This window comes from Felis catus, chromosome B3 (assembly GCF_018350175.1).
Source record: "Felis catus isolate Fca126 chromosome B3, F.catus_Fca126_mat1.0, whole genome shotgun sequence".
Lineage (NCBI taxonomy): Eukaryota > Metazoa > Chordata > Mammalia > Carnivora > Felidae > Felis > Felis catus.
The window spans coordinates 59,681,198-59,699,202 of record NC_058373.1 but is presented as its reverse complement, the minus strand read 5'-3'; the positions used below and the strand labels follow the sequence as shown (position 1 = coordinate 59,699,202).

General features: G+C 49.9%; 1 protein-coding gene across 8 annotated transcripts; it reads right to left on the bottom strand.

Moving 5' to 3' along the window:
• Nucleotides 1-79: 79 nt before the first annotated feature.
• STRC (stereocilin) lies at nt 80-17,556 on the bottom strand. 8 transcript variants are annotated; one of them, XM_019832552.2, is made up of 29 exons: nt 15,972-17,550; nt 14,872-15,657; nt 14,756-14,780; nt 12,751-14,005; nt 11,722-11,784; nt 11,514-11,624; nt 11,173-11,339; nt 10,799-10,985; nt 10,552-10,667; nt 10,159-10,291; nt 9,618-9,800; nt 9,296-9,334; nt 8,948-9,115; nt 8,705-8,770; nt 8,120-8,248; nt 7,765-7,823; nt 6,856-6,979; nt 6,632-6,744; nt 4,724-4,859; nt 4,113-4,309; nt 3,828-3,918; nt 3,459-3,615; nt 2,657-2,826; nt 1,898-2,053; nt 1,376-1,518; nt 1,037-1,185; nt 676-773; nt 433-580; nt 80-237 (listed from the first exon to the last, which is right to left on the bottom strand). In XM_019832552.2, exons 1-29 carry the CDS (start codon nt 16,015-16,017, stop codon nt 149-151), a joined length of 5,304 nt encoding a protein of 1,767 aa, XP_019688111.2. In that variant the 5' UTR covers nt 16,018-17,550; the 3' UTR covers nt 80-148. The 8 variants fall into 8 exon arrangements, 6 of the variants coding, with proteins under 6 accessions (XP_019688111.2, XP_003987272.2, XP_019688112.2 ...); XM_003987223.4 differs by having other exon boundaries at nt 8,120-8,245; XM_019832553.2 differs by lacking the exon at nt 8,948-9,115 and having other exon boundaries at nt 15,972-17,551.
• Nucleotides 17,557-18,005: the final 449 nt, after the last annotated feature.

Sequence of the window (18,005 nt, the reverse complement as noted above, 5' to 3'; positions counted from 1 at the left end):
GGAACACTGATTCTCAGGTGGGTGGAAAGCATTAGCATTTTACCCATATTCCTCACCGGCTTCCTGAGGATAATTAGAATGCATTTCCATTTGCACTTTATTAAAGTTTCTTTCCCAACAATCTTTCTCTTTAACTGTGGAGACAGGTTCAAAGCAGGTTGCCAAGGAAGCAGATGGTCAATGCCATGGCCCAGGAGGGTTGTGACCAGTCCTGAAGGCCCCAGGCTGTGCTTCGACCTATAATGAGACAGAGAATGGGAGGAATATCAAAACTCTGTTCCCCAAGAACCACTGATACATGGAAACTGTCTGCCTAGATCCCTTTGCTTCAGGGGTCTCCCTGAATGGGTTCTATGAACCAGATAGCATCAAGTTTGGGGTCAGATTCTGGGTCAGGAGTTAGTGGAGCAAGCTGTGCATTTGGGAACTCACCCTGCTGTTCTGGGCTGTCCTTCCCCTCATGCTGGGCCCATGCAACTGCTCGTCGCTGCTCAGGACTCAGAAAGGCCATTTGTTCAGGAGTGACAGCCACAGCCTGAACACTCGTGAGACTAGATAGCTGGGTGGGACTGAACACCACCTGGGGGTGGGAGCAGAAATTAGTACATCCAGTATAGCCCCCTTTGGGCCCTGGCTCTGTGTGGTCACCTCAGACCCCAGTTCTTGAATACTTACAGCAAATTTAGGAGCAGGGATGACAGAAATAGCAAGAGGGGTAAGGCCCTGGATCTGTTCCTGCAGCAGTGCTGAAAGAGCCAGGTCTGGGATCCCTGCTGTTGAAGCAAGTGGGATGGGCATCCAAACATTGTCTTATACTGGCCTTCCCCCTTCTCTTCAAACCTATAGACTATAGACTTCTCTAACCTCTCCCCAAGTACCCGACCATACACCTTTCCCAACACATCTCCAACCTCTTACCTAAATGCCTTCTCAGACTCCCACCTTAAGAATTCCAGAGCAGTCCTCCACCCAGTCCATCCATGGTAGGGAAACCAACCTCTAACAGCTAGCACCAGCAGTGGCCCAGCCTCCCTACCTGCTATTGTGCCGATTTCAGTGAAGATCTCAGGCCCCCAGTTACTGACTGGACCAAAACCACCGGGCAGCACAAGGAGCTGGGCCAGAACTTCCAGTTGCTCCTCAGAACACTGGAGATGCAGATTGCCCAGGAAGAGAGCTGCTTGGCTGTGGAAGAGTGGAAAGAAAGAAAATATATTCAGCCACAGTGATAGGGTCCATGGTTATGAGATGGGAGTATAGATGGCTTCAGGTGAGGTCCCTTCCTCCATGGGACCACTCCACCATGAGTCTTCCATCCCCAGTGAGTCCACCTTTACATGAGCACCACCACCCACACATCCCCTCCACAGATGACCTAAATTCCCAACTGCTGATATGCTGTAGCTCCTCTGGCCGAAGTCCACAGAGTGTATAACCCAGTGCAGTCAGATGAAGGAAGTCCAGGTGGCTCACATGCCGGCCACTCTGCCGCAAGAAACTGGAGACCACAACCCGGAGCTGGGATGGAGATGGAGGGCACAGAATAAGGAGATAAATCACAAGGAATTCATGGATGAATTCATGGTTGGGGAAGAGACAAGGGCTACTGGATTATATACTTGTATTATTAAGAACTGATGATCCAATAGCCATGAGGAAGATTGAGTATCCAAAAAAGAGAAGGCCTCAGGGAAGACAGTCAGGAGGGAGTTTTATGTGTCCAGACCTCAAAGTGAATAAATCACAGAGTTCCTAAGGCCACAAGTAGGGGGTATTCTATTTTAATAGAAAGAATGGCCAAGCAGGGTAACAAAAAAAATTCTTTAGGTGTTAGGTGACCTAAAGGCCTAGATCTGTGGGATAGAAGTTTGGAAGGTAGGAAAAGGGAAGGTGTTACCTGGATGGAGCTCCAGCCATCTATCTGCCCCAGGGTGCTCAGCACTCCCCAGTCCACTAGGATCAGCTCCTGTAATTCCCGCTCTCCTAAACCTATTAAGAGCCGACCTAGCTGCAGGATCTGCTCAGGACGGAATCCCCGGGGAGGACCCCACAACTAGGAGAAAGAGGAACAATGTGAGTGGAAAAGCACTGGACTAGGAGTCAGAATACTTGGTCTTAGTCATGCCTCTGACCTTAGCTGTGAACTCTAGGCAAATCACTTGCCTCTCTGGGTCTTTAGTTTCCTCAACTGTAAAATGAGAGGGTTGGATTAAGGTTCTGACTAAGGTGTTACTGAAAGATGCCAGAGTCTCAGTATAGAAGAATAGCAGATCGTAGTCCATGGATTCTAAACCTTATGTGCACCAGACTCACTGGGAGTGCCTGTTGAAATGCTGATCCCCCAGAGCCCTCAGAAGATTCTTCTCCCAAAAAAAGATTCTTCAGTGAGTCTAGCATAGGACCCTGGCACCAGCATTTTAAAAACCTGCTCCCTGGATAATTTTGATACACCCTAAAGTTTGGTAACCACTGCCTTCTTCCCTCTACCCATTGCACTAGCTTCCTTTTCTCCATATTCATCCTCTCTGACTTCCTACTCAGGATCCACTCTCATTCTTTCATCTCCTATTTCCTCCACTTTTCCCCAGCTATCCACTCCCTTGTGTCTCATACCACACCCAACCAGCTTCCTCATGTTGGCCCCTCCATCCCTAACCTGTTTTGCCTTGCCCATAGCTGCCCGTAGTTCCTCAGGCCCAAGTCCTGGGTCTCCTGCGAATAATTCCAGGCAGTCCTCAAAGTCTGAGAGCTCCATCCCTGCAATCTGGGTTGCTGACCAGGCTGCTGGGAATGTCCCTCGTATATCTGCACAATTTGGCACAGGTTCTGAAGGGGGAAGGCAGGCACAGGGGGTCAGTGTAGAATTAAACTATGCCCACAGAAATATCTATAGGTGGAATGACCCCTCCAACCTTTGGAGGATAGGGTAACATAGACAGTATGGGCCAAAGGATTACTATAGTATGAGAATAACAGGACTCAAGGGATATTAGAACAAGTGACTAAAGAGGATAAGTCCCTCATTGTATAAATGGAAGGCTGAAGGGGTTGCCTAGGGATTTAATGGCAGGTCTAGATCAGAACTCAGGTCTCACTAGCATCTCCCTCCTATATCCTAAGCATCTTCCCAGCAGACAGGTCCATACTCTCGCATAGAGCCAAGCTTAGAGTGGGTCAGCTGCTAATATGGATAAGAGAACAGGAAAAGGTAAGTCCTGGGCTAATAATGTAATGGGTTATAAATTTCCAGAACTATAGAACCCTAGAACCAGAAAAGACCTTGAAAATTATCCCTCTAACCACTGTGGTTTATAGATGAGAAAACCCAAGCCCAGAGAGCAGAAAGTGTGCAAATCTGCTCAAAGGGCACAGCATACCTAGAGCCCCGACTTCTGTCTACATTTCTGGATACTCTTTCCTATACACCCTGATAGACATGAATATTTGGGTAGTTTCACCTGGGAGATCTTCTGCAGTGGGCCGTACAACCCCAGCTACCAAGGCAGCTTTCTTGGAAGCAAGCTGTGGTCTTCCACATAGCTGTCCAACTCTGCTCTGCTCCCAACTCTGCTGCTTCTCTAGGAGCCGCTCCAGAGTCTCTTGGCCCAAGGCCTCCTGTGTGAGACGGTAGATGGAGGGTGGGGAGACCTGGGCAGGTCAGGGTCAGCTGCTGCAGCTATAATTTTAAAGTCCTATCTCTTTTTAGCAGTTTCCCCCAGATTCAGGCTTCACATCCCTTCCCCTCAGTCTCCTTGCCCTTAGCTCCCCAAAGCCAGCTCACCAGTCCCCTCTCTGCTCTTACTCCCTCCCTTGTTCCTTCACCTCACCCTGGGAATCAAGGAAATAGCTTCAGTAGACAGAGTGAGTACTAGGCGTCCAGCTTGCTCTACTTCACCCTGGCTCCACAACTCTGGCTTCCTGGGGGACAGGAAGAAGATCAGGGGCTAGGATGCTGAGACAACTGTGAGGGAAAGGAAGGGGAAAAGAGGACATGGGGACTCAGGGCTCCAAGGGACCTTGTGTATATTTATTCAATGATCTGCCACTGATGATGGTGGTTAAGAGGGTGGGTATAGGATGAATCAGAATTAGAAGTTCCCGAAGGTTCATACCCAAGAGCAGGCTCCTGTGACAAGAGCCATCCCAGCTCTGTGGCAAATGGCTCTCCTAGGCAGAAGCCCTGCAGCTGATTGAGTTGGCCCAGCAGGATCGGTAGGGGAATCCGTCGTGTACTCTCTATCCCCAGGAATCCAACCAAGGGGCCCAATGTCTCCAGCACTTCCCTTGAGACTGTTGTCTCCTTTGGAGCCTGGAGGGGGCATCAGGCCTTGGGACAATGCATCTCTGACTCAGAGGACCAGATTCTTTGATCAAGACACCAAAACCTTTGATTTTTCCCTCCCTCCAGCTCCCAACTCAAGACCCTATGATGTTCACTGCCATTGTTTACTTTCTTAAATAATGAGCCCAGATAGGAACAGGCAGAAAGGCTAGGAGTTGGAATCCAAGGGATTTCTTGGACTCTAAGGAATGTGGACAAAAAATATGAACTTAGATATAGGTTGGGATGGAACCTAGAGATAGATCTAGGGGCTAGGGCCTTCTGGACAAGAACCTTTTTGGCAACAAAAGTGTGGGGCTAGGCCTAGAAGATAGAGAGCATTGTCTGAGAGGTAAAAATTGTCCAGGCAGCAGTTCCGAGTCTGGTAGGTTGGACTCTTACCAAGTTTTGTAGTGCCCTCTCTGCCAGGGCCACCCGGTGGAGTGGGGTCAGTGCCAGCAGCTGCTCTGGAGCTCCTCGTACCAGCCCCACCACCAACATAATAGATTCATTGGACAGTCTATCCATCAACCGGACCCTATAGCAATTTGACAACAGGGGCATTCAGAAATGAGTCCTGTTGAGAAGGGATAACAGAATGCCACATTGCCCAGACAAGAGGTAACATCAGACCAAACCCTATGGCCCTGGACAGGATCTGATATTAAACTGCCCCAGATGCAATTCCCTTCATAGTGTTTAAAAGGAGAGAACAAAAGGAGTGCCATATTTCTAGTCTTCCTCAGGAGAAATGACAAATGACCCTACCATATCTAATGGAATCAAAAGTCCCAAATATTAAATATCTTCCAAATTTCTCCCCATTTGGGGCACCTGGGTGGTTCAGTTGGTTAACTGTCTGACTCTTGAATTCAGCTCACGTCATGATCTCATGGTCTATGAGTTCGAGCCCCTCATTAGGCTCTATGCTAACAGTGTGGAGCCTGCTTGGGATTCTGTCTCCCTCTCTCTCTTCCCCTCCCCCACTTGCTCTCTGTCTCTCTCTCAAAACAAATAAAAATAAACTTTAAAAAAATCCCCCCCCCCCATGTTATAGATTAGAAAACCAGCTCACAGAGATGGTGGGATCTTACTCTGAAGTCCTTTTTTCCACAGGGTCACCCTTCCTCTACTTTTTGTGGGGAAGTCCTCTCTCATTTGCATAGTGGTGCACAATTTACCAAGCCCTTTTATAGTATTCTCTTATTTGAACCTTATGACAAAACTTTGGGGTAAGACAGGTATTTTTCTTATTCCTCTTTCATAGATGGGGAACTCAGGTTTTCCAACTCATGGTCTAGAAACTTATCTAGGTCCTTGGGATTCTAAATTATCTCCAAGAACCAATAAATTTAAATAGATTTCGATGGCTTTTTTAAAAGCCCTTTTGTCCAGGTTTCAGAAGTGTATTCTATCTAGGGCTGCCAATTCTGGAACTGGAACTAGGCTGCATAGCACAAAAGCCAAAATCTGTGGAAAGGCCTATAAAAATGTAAGGATGGAATCAACTGCTTTACCATCACCTCATCCCTAGGAAGACTAATACTAGCCTTTTCCTACTCTAACTTACAGTTCAGATGGCAATGGGGTAGGGATGGGAGCAAAATGAGAAAGGAAGCCTGGGAGAGAGATACTCATAAAACTCCTAGAGTCTCTGTGTTAAGAGGACCCTTACATTCATGAATTTTCTCTCCCCACAACCCTTATCCATACTTAAATGTGCTCTACAACATTCCTGCAATGAGACCATTTGGCCCAGGCTTGAATAGCTCTGATGTTGGGAATTTGCTACATCAGTTTTCCTTGTATTTTTCAAATCTGATTTTTACTCACTGGTCATTGTGATGCCCAATGGAGCCATTCAGAAACATGCTAATTTATTTTCTATTTGATAGCCTTAGGAGTATTTAAAGGCATTTATCATGTTTCATACACACTCTTCCTGTACTCCACTGAACACACTGACAACATGGTGGCTTAAGCAGACTATAATCTTCTAGGGTGAGTTGGACCATTGACTCCCTCAGTGCAGATATTCTATCTCTATTAATGTGGCCTCGGTTATACTATGATTGTTTGGCAGCCCACATCATAGTGTTGCCCACCATTAGCTGTCCTATGTTGGGGTCATGTTCTGGGAGCCAGTCAAAACATAGAGCAACTTTGAGTAGAATCCTCTGCTTTGGGCTATAACTGATGGCAGAGAACCACCAGACAGAAAACTGCCACCTTAGGGCATTTCCTAGGGGCAGACCTTCTACCCCAGGTTGAGACGTCTAGGGATCCAGTGTCTCCAGTTGTAGCACTTACGGTAAATCCAAGAGTAGCCTGGTGTCTAGGCCACTCAGTTCTGGCCCCACGGTTGCCAGCTCTGGCTCTGGCATTGTCATCCTCCGCTGTAGCTCCACCCAGATACAGGCCCTCTGTAGGATAGGATGGGGAAACAGGTCAGGATAGAGCTAAGCATAGGGGCTGGATTCGGTACCCAGGATCCCTGCCTCCCTGCTCCACTAGTGTTTAAGCACCCCTCTCACCAGACTCCCTCGAACTCCAGTGGGCAGCTGATAGATCATGTGCACTACTTCAAGGAAGTTTGCCATTGAGTTGATCTGCTGCAGAAACTCACACGACATGCCCCCTGCCAGGGTGCCCAGAGCCCTGTAGGTGTGTGAGTGGGTAGATGCTCATTCAACACATGCTGTGGTCTCTCTGCTCCTTGATACTGATTCTCTCAACACAAGTACAGAATTCATTTATGGTAATTTACAGTTTGAGAAATGGCTTTCCATAGAAAACCACAACATCATCACTGTTTATCAGAGAGGAAAATAAACATTCACAGACGTCAAGGGATGTTCCGAACATCATTCTATTAAAAATGTGGTAAACTGAGCGTAGAGCTATACCTTTAGATTCTGAAGCCCATGATTCCTTTACTGTGGGTGAAAGGAAAGTGATACTTACTTGTTCCTGTTTATTGCTGCATGGCCAGTAGCTCTGAGGTCACCTTGGATTAAACTAACAACAGCAAATATCTATTGGGAGATTTCACTGGGCCAGGAACTATATTAAGTACTTTATATGCCTTACCTCATGTAATCTTCACAAACACATCCTATGAGGTAGGTACTATTGTAATTCTCGTTCCACAGAAGAAAAAAACTGAAGCTTAGAGGATTAAATGACTTGCTCAAGGCCATGAATAGGTTTAAGGGCTGGGACCTGAATCCAGGTGTTCTGAATCCCTTAAACTAGTCAGGATAGGTGTGGTGCTATGGGAAGGCAAGAGAGTAAAGGGAGGAGGAGCCAAGAGAAGGCCCACACACTGGGACTATGCATCATCCATCCTCACATGTCCCATTGCATATCATATGGGGCCTGGCACATGGCAAGTCTCAAGAAATGTTAGTTTAATTAAACTCTGCTCAACACAAGTTACTCACTGCAGATTCCTGAGTGTCAGGTTGGTGGGCACCTGCATCTTCTTCCAGAGAAACTGAGCCTACAAGAGAAAGAAAGAGGAGCAGCCCCCCAGCAGAGATATTGCCCAAGGACCTAAGATGCTTTGGACCTAGCCCTCCCTCCCCACCCTGTGGATCCACCAGCCTCCTACTCTCCCAAATGTACACTCCTCTCTTGGAGATGGAGGGCGGGGGGAGAAATAAGGGGGAGGGAGAAGGAATAAAGCAAAGGAAGTCACATTATAAAGGATGCTGGGGATAACGTGACCAATCTAGGGCTGACAGGTAAAAGAGGTGGAACATAGAGGATAGTTCTGGAGTAAGTGAGGAGAATTACCTGCTGCTCAGACCAGGGCAGCTCCCGGTAGCGCCTTCGGTTAGCCAGAAGAGCCGCAGAGTCCAGCTGTAGCAGCTTTAGTGGGAGCAGGGGAAGCAGGCAGTCTGGCCAGGTGGTGGGGATGGGCTGCTGGTGGGGATGTGTGTAGCAGAGTAACGATAGGTAAGAGGGGCATCATGGGGGTGGGAGGGGACCAAAGCTAGGGAAAGGGTGGATGGCATGTGCCACTATAGCAACACACACCAGAGAGCCCTCACAATGAAGGTGGATGTGGTCAAGTATTGCTGCTATTCAGGCACCTGATGAACTGATCTCCCTTAGACTCTCTGAGCTTTGCTCTCTTTATCTGAAAGCAGGTTCGTTGGCCTGGAAGATTTCTCAGACCCTTCTGGTTTTGACATTATAGGACAGTGTGGGTCATGCTGTCATGTAACTGGAACTAGGGAGAGCTGCTAATGTCTTGGTGGAAACAGAGTCAACCTGGATGCTCAGGGCCACTGCAGGGAGAGTATAGGAGGCAGCACCAGTCATATGAAACTACCCGGGGACATGGAGAGGAGCTTAGTTGGGAGATCCCACACGTACCTGACCAGGGATACACACAGCTGCACTGGCACCTGTTGTACCTATGTTTTTAACGCCGTCTTTCACCTGCATGAGAATCAGCAGTGTGTGTGTGTGTGTGTGTGTGTGTGTGTGTGTGTGTGTGTGTGTGTGTGTAAGGAAGTGGGGAGGTATGGGAGGCCTTCCCTGGCCACAGGGAAGATGCCCTCCTCTTAACCAGAGCCCACATCCCTGAATGTCTCATCCTCCCTGCTACTCTCATACCCGAAAGGTCTGCAGCAATGCTGCAGTCTGGCAAGCTGAGAGGCGTGACAGTTCAGGGGCCAGGCAGGAACAGGCCCCAACCAGAACTCGCCTAGGGATGGCCTGGAGTGTCTGGGAGCTGAGGCCTGGCAGCAGAGGGTGCAAGGAGCAGAGTTCCTCCAGGGACAGCTGGGGAGCAAGAGAGACAAGAGTCCTGAAGAAGAGAAGCAGGGTGGTTGGGAAGACAACAATCACAGTACAGCAAGGCAGCAGGTCTGAGGAACTGACAGGGAAGAAGGGGCAGATGTGAGAGCCAAGGAAAGGGGGACAGGGACCTCTGAGGGACATTGAGAAGTTGTTGCTACTCACATCATGCCTAGGGAGGAGCCGTCCAAGCAGTAAGACAGCCTAAGGTGGGATGGGATGAAACAACAGCTCTCAAGTCCTGGTAGCCAGGTTTTATGCAGGTCCCTAGGACCTACCCTTTAAAACTTCTAGTTTCCTTGATACCACCCCCAGTGACTAGCCTGGCTCTGGGCTCTTCTTGATCTGAAGAAGGGGGATGAGGGAGTCCTCCTTGGGACAGAGAAAAAGGAGGCTCCAGAGAAGCTGGTGGTATCCCTGAATGTTATTCCCTTGAATGGGGTTCCTGGGGTTGGAAGGTGGATGTTAGAGAGTGAGACAGGCCCACCTGGGCTGGTGTGACACTGGTGCCCTGCAGGGCAGGAAGCATGGCTCTAAGCTGGGGCTCTGACAGCTCCTGCAGGAAGCGGAGGCCCAGCTGAGGGAAGAGAGGGGCCCAGACCCGCAGCTCCCGGGGGCTCAGCACAGCTCCTCCAGATGAGCGCAATACCCCCAGAAGTTCATATGCCACCTGTAACCAAAGAAGGTTTGGGACTGGGGAGAAAAGACAAGTGAACCTTAAACTTCCTCTCTAATCCCACATCTGGATTTCCCAGGGCCTGGGCTAGGGCTTAGAACCAAAGATGGGACACGAACAGATAGGGTTTAAGATGTCAAAGGGTACGTTTGGGGTGTCATAGACCAAACAGCATTGGGTCAGGAAGAGGTGGTAACAGATAAGGATGACCACGAAATAAGGAACAGAGATAGTAGAGGTCAGGGGAGGGCTGGCACTGTTGTGCTCAAGCTTGGTTGAGATGACTGATCATGTCATCCACACAGACCCACGGAAAGCCTGGACTCTTGTAGGCCTGTGCCAAGGGGCTCACCCGTCCTTGTGGGCTGAGGGTCCCGTTGGCCGCACATTCCAGCAGCCCCCGTTCTACTGGCCCCAGTGGATCACTCAAGGGTACCAGGCTCTGCAGCTCCTCAGGGCTCAGGAAACAGGCGAGGGACCCCAGCCTGAGAAGGGCATGAAGCTGGCCTTCATGTGGTCACTGAAGCTGGCACTAAGGTAGGGATCGTGTAGGTATATGGAGTAGGCACTCTGCTAAACTAGGAAATATGGGTACCATAGATAGGCCTCTGTCCTGGACTCCTATACTGCCTGCAGCCACTGCCTACCTTTTTGACCCTTCCTTCCTAGGCCCCCAACCTACCATGGCAGCTGCACTAGCCTCTCTCCCAATTTGGCTTTGATCACTGATCCCACAACTGCTCACCTGCGCACCTGCTCTTCTCCGTCCTGGACACTCTGGTTCACCAGGCTTCGTAGCACATGCCGGGCATGCCCTGGCCCAAGACCTGCTGCTGGCCAACTATCCTCCAGGGCCTGGATCTGAGGTGAGGAGGGTCAGCTCACGTTGGGTCACTGTGGGACACTTGTGGGGAGAAGCTCACCAGGAGACATACTACTGACTCCTGTCCCACCTAGGAGAAGATGGGCTAGTCAAGAAAATCATGTCATACCTGGTGAGGGCTGAGCTGCAGAAAGTTCTCCAGAGGGAGGTGGGGGAGCAGGGGCAACACTGCCCATAGTAGCTCCTGGGACCAGGCGGGCACTTCCCCAAACAGGTCAGGGGCCAGCAGTCGCTTTGCAAGAGCTTCCTTCTGTTCAGGCCTCATTCCTGGGCTGTAATCTCGGATGGCAGCCAGTCTGGGGAGAGCAATGGGTATTAACCTTTGGCCCCTGTTGTCCCCCTTACACTCTGAAGCCCTACTGTCATGGACAAGAAGGAGACTCTCCCTAATTTTAACAGAGAGGATTTCAAGAAGGGGCTGCTATAGGCTGATGGGGTTGGCTGACCCTGACAGGATCAGGAGGAGTGGTGTGGGGTCCTTACACACTGTCATTGGCCAACAAGGATGGTGGGAAGCGCATCAGGTCAGAGACAGCCAAGAAGGGGATGAGCGGTGACAGGTCAATGAAGAGCTGGGAGGTGAGGCGCGGGTACTGCTGGAGCAACAAGGCTGTCAGGCGACCCAGGGCTTCCTCCTCAGATGGTGGCACCTGTGAGGGCATAGGAATGGATGCTGGCTCTAGAGATGCTCAGTATTATTGCCATCTCCTTTTGAACTTCTCCTTCCACTGGGCAAGCCCTCTGCACACCAGGTTCCAGGTGCTCTTGATTCCCAGATGTCTCCCTCCATCCTCCCTGCCCCCCCACCTGCCCTCTATACCCACCTGAAGCTGAGCCCAGGAACGGCGCATGAGCGTCAGGAAGCCCTGAGCAGCCTCCCTCTCTGCTGAAAGCACCAGCTGCTGGAGATTTTCTGGTGGCATGTGCAGGTATGCCTGGGAGTAGGAGGTTAAAGTGGACATGGCCTCACTGGGCAGAGACCTCGTGCCACAGTTGTTACCCATTCCATCCATGTAGCCCTCCATCTGTTACCTGCACTAGAATCTTCAGGGCCCAAACACTCTTCTCCCTCTGGAGCAGATCCCATAGCACAGGCTGATGGGGAGACAGACAAGATACCAAGATCTGTCTCCTCTGTCCTCCTGAAGGTTCCCCAGCACTCCAAGTCCACTTGCTAGATGCTTGTCCTTCATCTGAAGCTAGTATATGTGTCTCATCAGATACTAAACTCCATTAAACCAGGATGACTTCTCCTGTACCCTTTTCCATGCTAGGTCCATTGTTGGCTCAATAAAAACTTGTAGATCCAAACCAAAACTATGAATCTGTATAATCCCATTTCACTGGACACAGGACTTGAGAAAGGTGGGCCCTAACATGGAGTAAGGAATCTTTACATATGCTACATAACCTAGCAAAGTGCCTTACATATAACGGGGCAACCAATGAATGAATTATGGTATTTATATATTCTAGCCCCTTCACTCTACAGAGAAGAAACAGAAGCCCAGAAAATCTGAGTTAAATTATTTTCCTATTACCACACTAATGTGTGACATAGTTGAACCCAGAACTCAAGTCTTCTGATTTGTAGTTGCCCTGAACTATTCTCATTTCTGTCTTATCTTCCTATATTTGCCAGCCTTCTCACTCTCTAGGGACAGAGTCAGATCCCTCCAACTTGATACCTTTCCTTTCTGGAGCAGAAAGGGGGAGAGTCAAAGAGTTAGAAAGAATAATGAGATAACGTTTAGTGCACGTTTATGTGTCATGCTATATACATAAGCCCACAGCATGTATAATCTTATGTAATCCTTACAGGTACCCTAAAAAAGTAGCACTGTTACTCTCCCTCATTTATAAGTGAAAAAAATGTTGCTCAGAGAGGTTAAATAACTTGTCCAAGGTTGATCACAGAACTAAGATGTGAACTCAGGCCTGTCTGACTCCAGAGCTGTGTGCTTAAACCACTATACTATACTACTACCTCTCAGTATTAGAGAATTTGTTTGGAGGCCCTTCCCTCTGTTCCAGGGGCTTTAACCTTGGCAGATTACTCACACTGAAGCAGGACAGCAGCTCCATCTTGTTTATACCAGAGCTGGGGCTGGCAGTGGGTTCAAAGCCCAGCGGGGTCCACTGCTCCTCCTGTTCCAGGTACTCCCCAACTGTCCGCAGCACACTGCGCCGGCCCTCTGGGCGGAAGGCATCCCAGAAGGAGCAGTTGTCTGGGAGACTGGAGAGCATCAGGGCCTGACCCAGCATCCCCTGGGCCTCAGTCCCCCCAGCCCCTGGACCCAGAAGAAAGGTCAGCAGGCGCAGGAGATAGTGTAGGCGTGTGGAGTGGGCAAGGGCTGGTACAGAGGACTGACAACGTGGCAACTGGGATAGCATGCCAAGCAGGAAGGGGGCTGGGGCCAGACACAGTGGGGATGGTCCCAGTGGTGGCAGAGAGGGCAGAAGAGGGCCCAGTAGCCCCTCTAGGAAGCAAGTGTCATTGCCCCCACGACTTATCCTGCACTGGCCTGCTAGCCAAGGCCAGAAGGGCACAAGCGCTTCATACATGGTATCATTGGCACAGACCATCATCAGGAAGCTGCCCCCATCTGGGCAGCGTTCCCCACAAGGTCCAATGTGGCAGGGTGGGAAGGCAGTGGCATCTGGGGTAGGGCCCTGGCACACATGCTGAACCCAAGCCTGATTGCTGGGGGGCACAGCCTGCAGACCCGCCTCTCCACACAGCCGCTCAGCCCACAGGGTCTCATTCTCCAAGAAGCAGCCCCAGAAGATCTCTGGGGTGAGGGGAACAGAAGGCAGTCCTTCAGGACAGCTGGTGGGGGGTGGGAGAAGATCAGCACAGAGCCGCTTTACCAGACGGCGATTGGGACCAGACAAGGCTGAAAAGGAGAGGTTGCTACATATTGCCTCCAGGAACTGATCAGGAAACTGGTCATGGCAGGCCTGTAGCCAGCCTTGGGCACCTGGTGCCCATGAGACTGCATACCACACAGCTGTCTGGCAGATGGCAATGGTGCTGGGAGGGGGCTGCGGGGTGGCAGGCTTGGCGTGCTGGCAGAGCAAGTGGATGGAGAAGTTGGAAATGCTGTAGGGTGGTGCTGGACCTGAGTGGTTCTCGCAGAGGGCCTCCACAGAGATGGCTCGCTGTTGGCGAGGGCTGATGTGGGCTGAGAGCTGGGAAGCCCTGGGCAGAGGCACACCTGTGCTCAGACAGTGGAGGAGGGCGGGGGGTGGGGGTGGCAATCCAGACAGAAAGCCCAGCGCCTGGACATCCCAGGAAAGGTTGTGCCGGATGCCCCTGGGTGTAGAGGGAGGAGCAGGCATCACCTGGTCAGTTTACATTTCCTCTAGTTGAACATTCTGACCCTGGCCCAGAGCCCTGCATGGGGGATGGCAAGCATAGGCTTTTCCAAAAGGTCCCTGGGAGTATAGGTGTTACTGGTTTAAATACTGGGATGGTGGGAGCGGGAGAAAGATCTGTCCTGCCAAGGCACAAAATCATCTAGGAGCAGCCCAGCTGGAGTCCCTTCTGTCCACCTGGCTCCCTTCTTTCTCCTTTCTTCATATACTTTTAGGTAGCTTAAATACAACCTTTGGTTGACCTCACATCAGGAAATCTGCCCTGCAACTGAATAAGTCTAACAGTGCTCTGACACTATTGTACTGAAACAGTAAAGATGGAGGAATCCAGTCTTATCCTTTCTTTCCATACCCCATCTTTATTAGGTAACATTATTAAGCATTATGTGCAAGACAGTTCTGAGTGGCTTGCACATAGAGCATCAACCCATTCAATCCCTTTCAACAACTCTGTGGTTGTTAATATTATCTATATTTTATAAGAAGGGAAACTGAGGCATGAGAATGAGAATGTAACTACCCCAAGGTCACTTGGCTAGGTAAACAGAGCTAGGACACCAACCCAGACAGTCATGCTCGAAAACCACTAAACAATGCCCTCCCATCAGTCTCCTCCTCCATTCTGCAGGCTGACAACTTTCCAGGCCCACTCCCTCAGACCTCCTCTCCTGGTAAGAGAGTTACTTACCATAAAAGCAGCTGTTGAAGGTTGCCTAGGAGGGAAAAGAGTAAGGAAGAGGACTACCACAATCTCCCCCCTTCTTTGTCCTGCCACAGCCCAGTCCCGAACCCAGCAGCACTCACCTCCCTGGCACTGCCCATTGGCATCAGGCTCTGGTTGTCCCAGAATGGAAAAGACCTCATCCTGTAGGGAGTCAGTGACACGGAGAAGCCCCTCCTGGAAGGCAGCATAGAGGGGGGCCCCCACTGTGCGCAGCAGACCTCCCCAAAGAGCCTCCTCAGAGCCTGGCTCCCCTATTGGGGTGAGCAAACCCAACAGACCCTGTAAAAAGTGGGGGGCTGGTTCCCTCCCATTGAGGCCTGTGGCATTTGTGGGGTCCATACTGGACTGCACCTGTACCAGGGCCTGCCATCGTGTACCCTCTAACAAGAGCAGCAGAGAAGGCAACCAGTCAGCCACCAGGACGCAGTCAGAGGGCCCATCACGGGTGCATGGGGGCCGGGTAGGGGTTGGGGGCCCCACAGGAACTAAGGCTCCTAGCAACACCTCTGCGAGTCCACCCAGCACACCTGCCTGGTGCCCCAGGAAGTCCCGGGGGGTCTGCTCCTGTCCCAGCAGTGCCAGCACATCCCCTAGTAGACCTAGCATTGGCTCCCAGTCTGGGCTGCCTCTCAGTGTCACTAGGAAGTCGTGGAGCCGGAGGGCAGGGGGCTGGAGAGGTGGGGGCTCCCCCACAGGTCCCTCCCCCATTCTCCCAGGCCCAAAGGAAGAAGAAATGTTGGCCAGGAATGCAGAGAACTGTGAGCGGCTGAAGGACCCCTGAGGAGCTTGATCCATTGTGGAGAGCAATGACTTCAGGAGGGAGAGACCAGGGTCCAGGGACTGAATCCCAGTAGGGACCAGAATCACTGTAAGAAGAGAAACCAGAGGTCACTAAAGGGGAAGAGCCTAGAACCCAATTTGGTCCTGCCCAGAGCCCAGTCCTAGCTTGGATCTAAAGATGAGGCGACAGGGATGGCAAGCTGAGTCCCTTTACTGAATAGTACTGAATACTTACTATAGTAAGTCTTGGACTGCTTTCTTAACCCTCATTTTCTCCCTTAGCTCCAGTCTCTGACCATTTTCCTTTATCTTTTATAGAAACCGGTTAATCTCTGCATTCTTAAGTCTCTTTTCAGCAACCATCCCCTTCATCCCCAGCCCTGCTCACTGTTCATCTCACCTGCACAGGACAGCGGCAGCAGCAGGGCCCAGAGGCTCAGAGCCATGTTTCCAGGTGAGCACTGGTAAGAGGTGAATTCTGGTTATTCTCACCTTGTATGCAATAGCCAGGTGAGGGCAGAGCACTGCAGGCAGCCTGAGTTGCCACTGACACTGTAGTGTGGTCTTTCAGGGAACAATATCTGTAACCTGACAGCAGGTTTGTCACCTGAGCCACTGAATACCTGATCCTTTGGCTTTGGAGAAAGGTGTGCTTCTGTGAGAGGGACCAGTGATAGGGGATCCCGGGGTGGGGGGGGGGGCTCGGAGGAGCCCAGGGAAATAACTTCAGTTAAGAGCCAGGATGCAGATAGCAGTGGGCAGAAATAGAGGTGGAGACCTGGAGACCAGGGTATAATGTGGTAGGGAGGGGGGCTGCAGAAAAATGTAAGAAAGTATAGAGGGTACAAAGGAGTTAAAAGCAAGTAGGATTTGAAGGAATCAAGGAACAAAGGGGGCCCAGAGAAAGGAACTGAGCAGCCAGGTATGAACAGAGAAGAGAAACGAAGACAAATGTCTGGTCCAATGACAGAGCATTCAGGAAGAGGAGAGCCACTTTTGACTCAGTACCTAGAACCACAAAATGCTAAGAATGGGAGAGGACTTCAGAGGTTACAGAGACCAAACCTCTCATTTTATGGATGAACAACTTGCTCATTGGGCCATTCAAATATTTGTGTTTGCCCTGTGGTCCTCTTCCTGTGGCCTAGGTGAATGCTCTGTAGAAAATTCTGAGCTGAGAAAAGAGATAAGCCAGATTAAATCACTGTGCAAGGGGGCTACTTCCCACATGGACACACACACGCATGCCCACATGTGCATGTATTCATGCATATATAAAGAGAGAAAGGGAGTACTGCTCACAGATCAGAGAGATCCCATAAAAAATACTCTGGTCTGGTCAAGGTGAGAAGTATTTTCTGTCCTCCATTTATATATCCCCAAAGGCCTTTACCTGACACCAGCTCTAAATAGTAATTCAACACTGACTCCACTCAAACTATTATTCTGTCCCTCTTTCCTTAAAATCCTCCTCTATTCTATCCCCTCAAACCCACACATTCAAATCTATTATTAATGAGCTTCTGTCCCAGAAAGTTCACTTAGGATCATAGAATTTTAGAACTGGAAGAGACCTGAGGAATCCTGTGGTAAAGAAACTTCTCATTTTATAAATGAGGAAATAGAGGTCCCCCAAAATGGAATGACTTGGCCAGGCCACCAAAGTTGAGGACACTGCTAGGATTTTCCAAGGCAAATCAGAAGTTGGGATCAGTGAAATGATCTACTGCATCCCTTTGCCAATATTTTCCCTTTGCCTATCACAGTTACCACATCTAGTCTGAAAAGCAGAGAGGAGAATCAAAGAAAGAGTATGGCCTGTATTCCCAATAGTTTTCTATCTCCTTGTTCCAGCCCATCCTGCAATCCATTTGAATTTCTTCCCTTGGTTCTGTAACAGCCCTCTTATTTTTTTTTTTAATTTTTTTTCAACGTTTTTTATTTTATTTTTGGGACAGAGAGAGAGACAGAGCATGAACGGGCGAGGGGCAGAGAGAGAGGGAGACACAGAAACGGAAACAGGCTCCAGGCTCTGAGCCATCAGCCCAGAGCCTGACGTGGGGCTCGAACTCACGGACCGCAAGATCGTGACCTGGCTGAAGTCGGACGCTTAACCGACTGCGCCACCCAGGCGCCCCTGTAACAACCCTCTTATAATAAATTATCCTTTTTGGCTAATAGTGTACAAAAAAAAAAAAAAAATGAGATGGCTTGGGTTCAAATCCTGGCTCCAATGCTTACTAGCTGGGCATCTTGGGCAGTTTCTAAACCATTTTGTGTCACAATGTTCTTTTTTATAAAAAGGAGAAATACTAGTATAGAGTTATTTTGAGGATTAAATTAGATAATGCACTTAAAGTACTTAGCACAGTGTGGCATTCATCCAACAGGGTAAGTACCTATCATGTGCCAGGCACTGCTACAAAATAAACTT

Excerpts from the sequence above, each read along its gene's own strand:
- STRC (XM_019832552.2), bottom strand. The coding sequence starts at position 16,017 with ATGGCTCTGAGCCTCTGGGCCCTGCTGCTGCCGCTGTCCTGTGCAG. Across the intron at positions 11,785-12,750 it reads AGCTGCTGTCCTGCTTCAGT|CCTGTGCTATGGGATCTGCT; the intron begins GTGAGTAATCTG and ends TCTCCCCATCAG. Across the intron at positions 4,310-4,723 it reads AGAGGGCACTACAAAACTTG|GCTCCAAAGGAGACAACAGT; the intron begins GTAAGAGTCCAA and ends TGCCCCCTCCAG.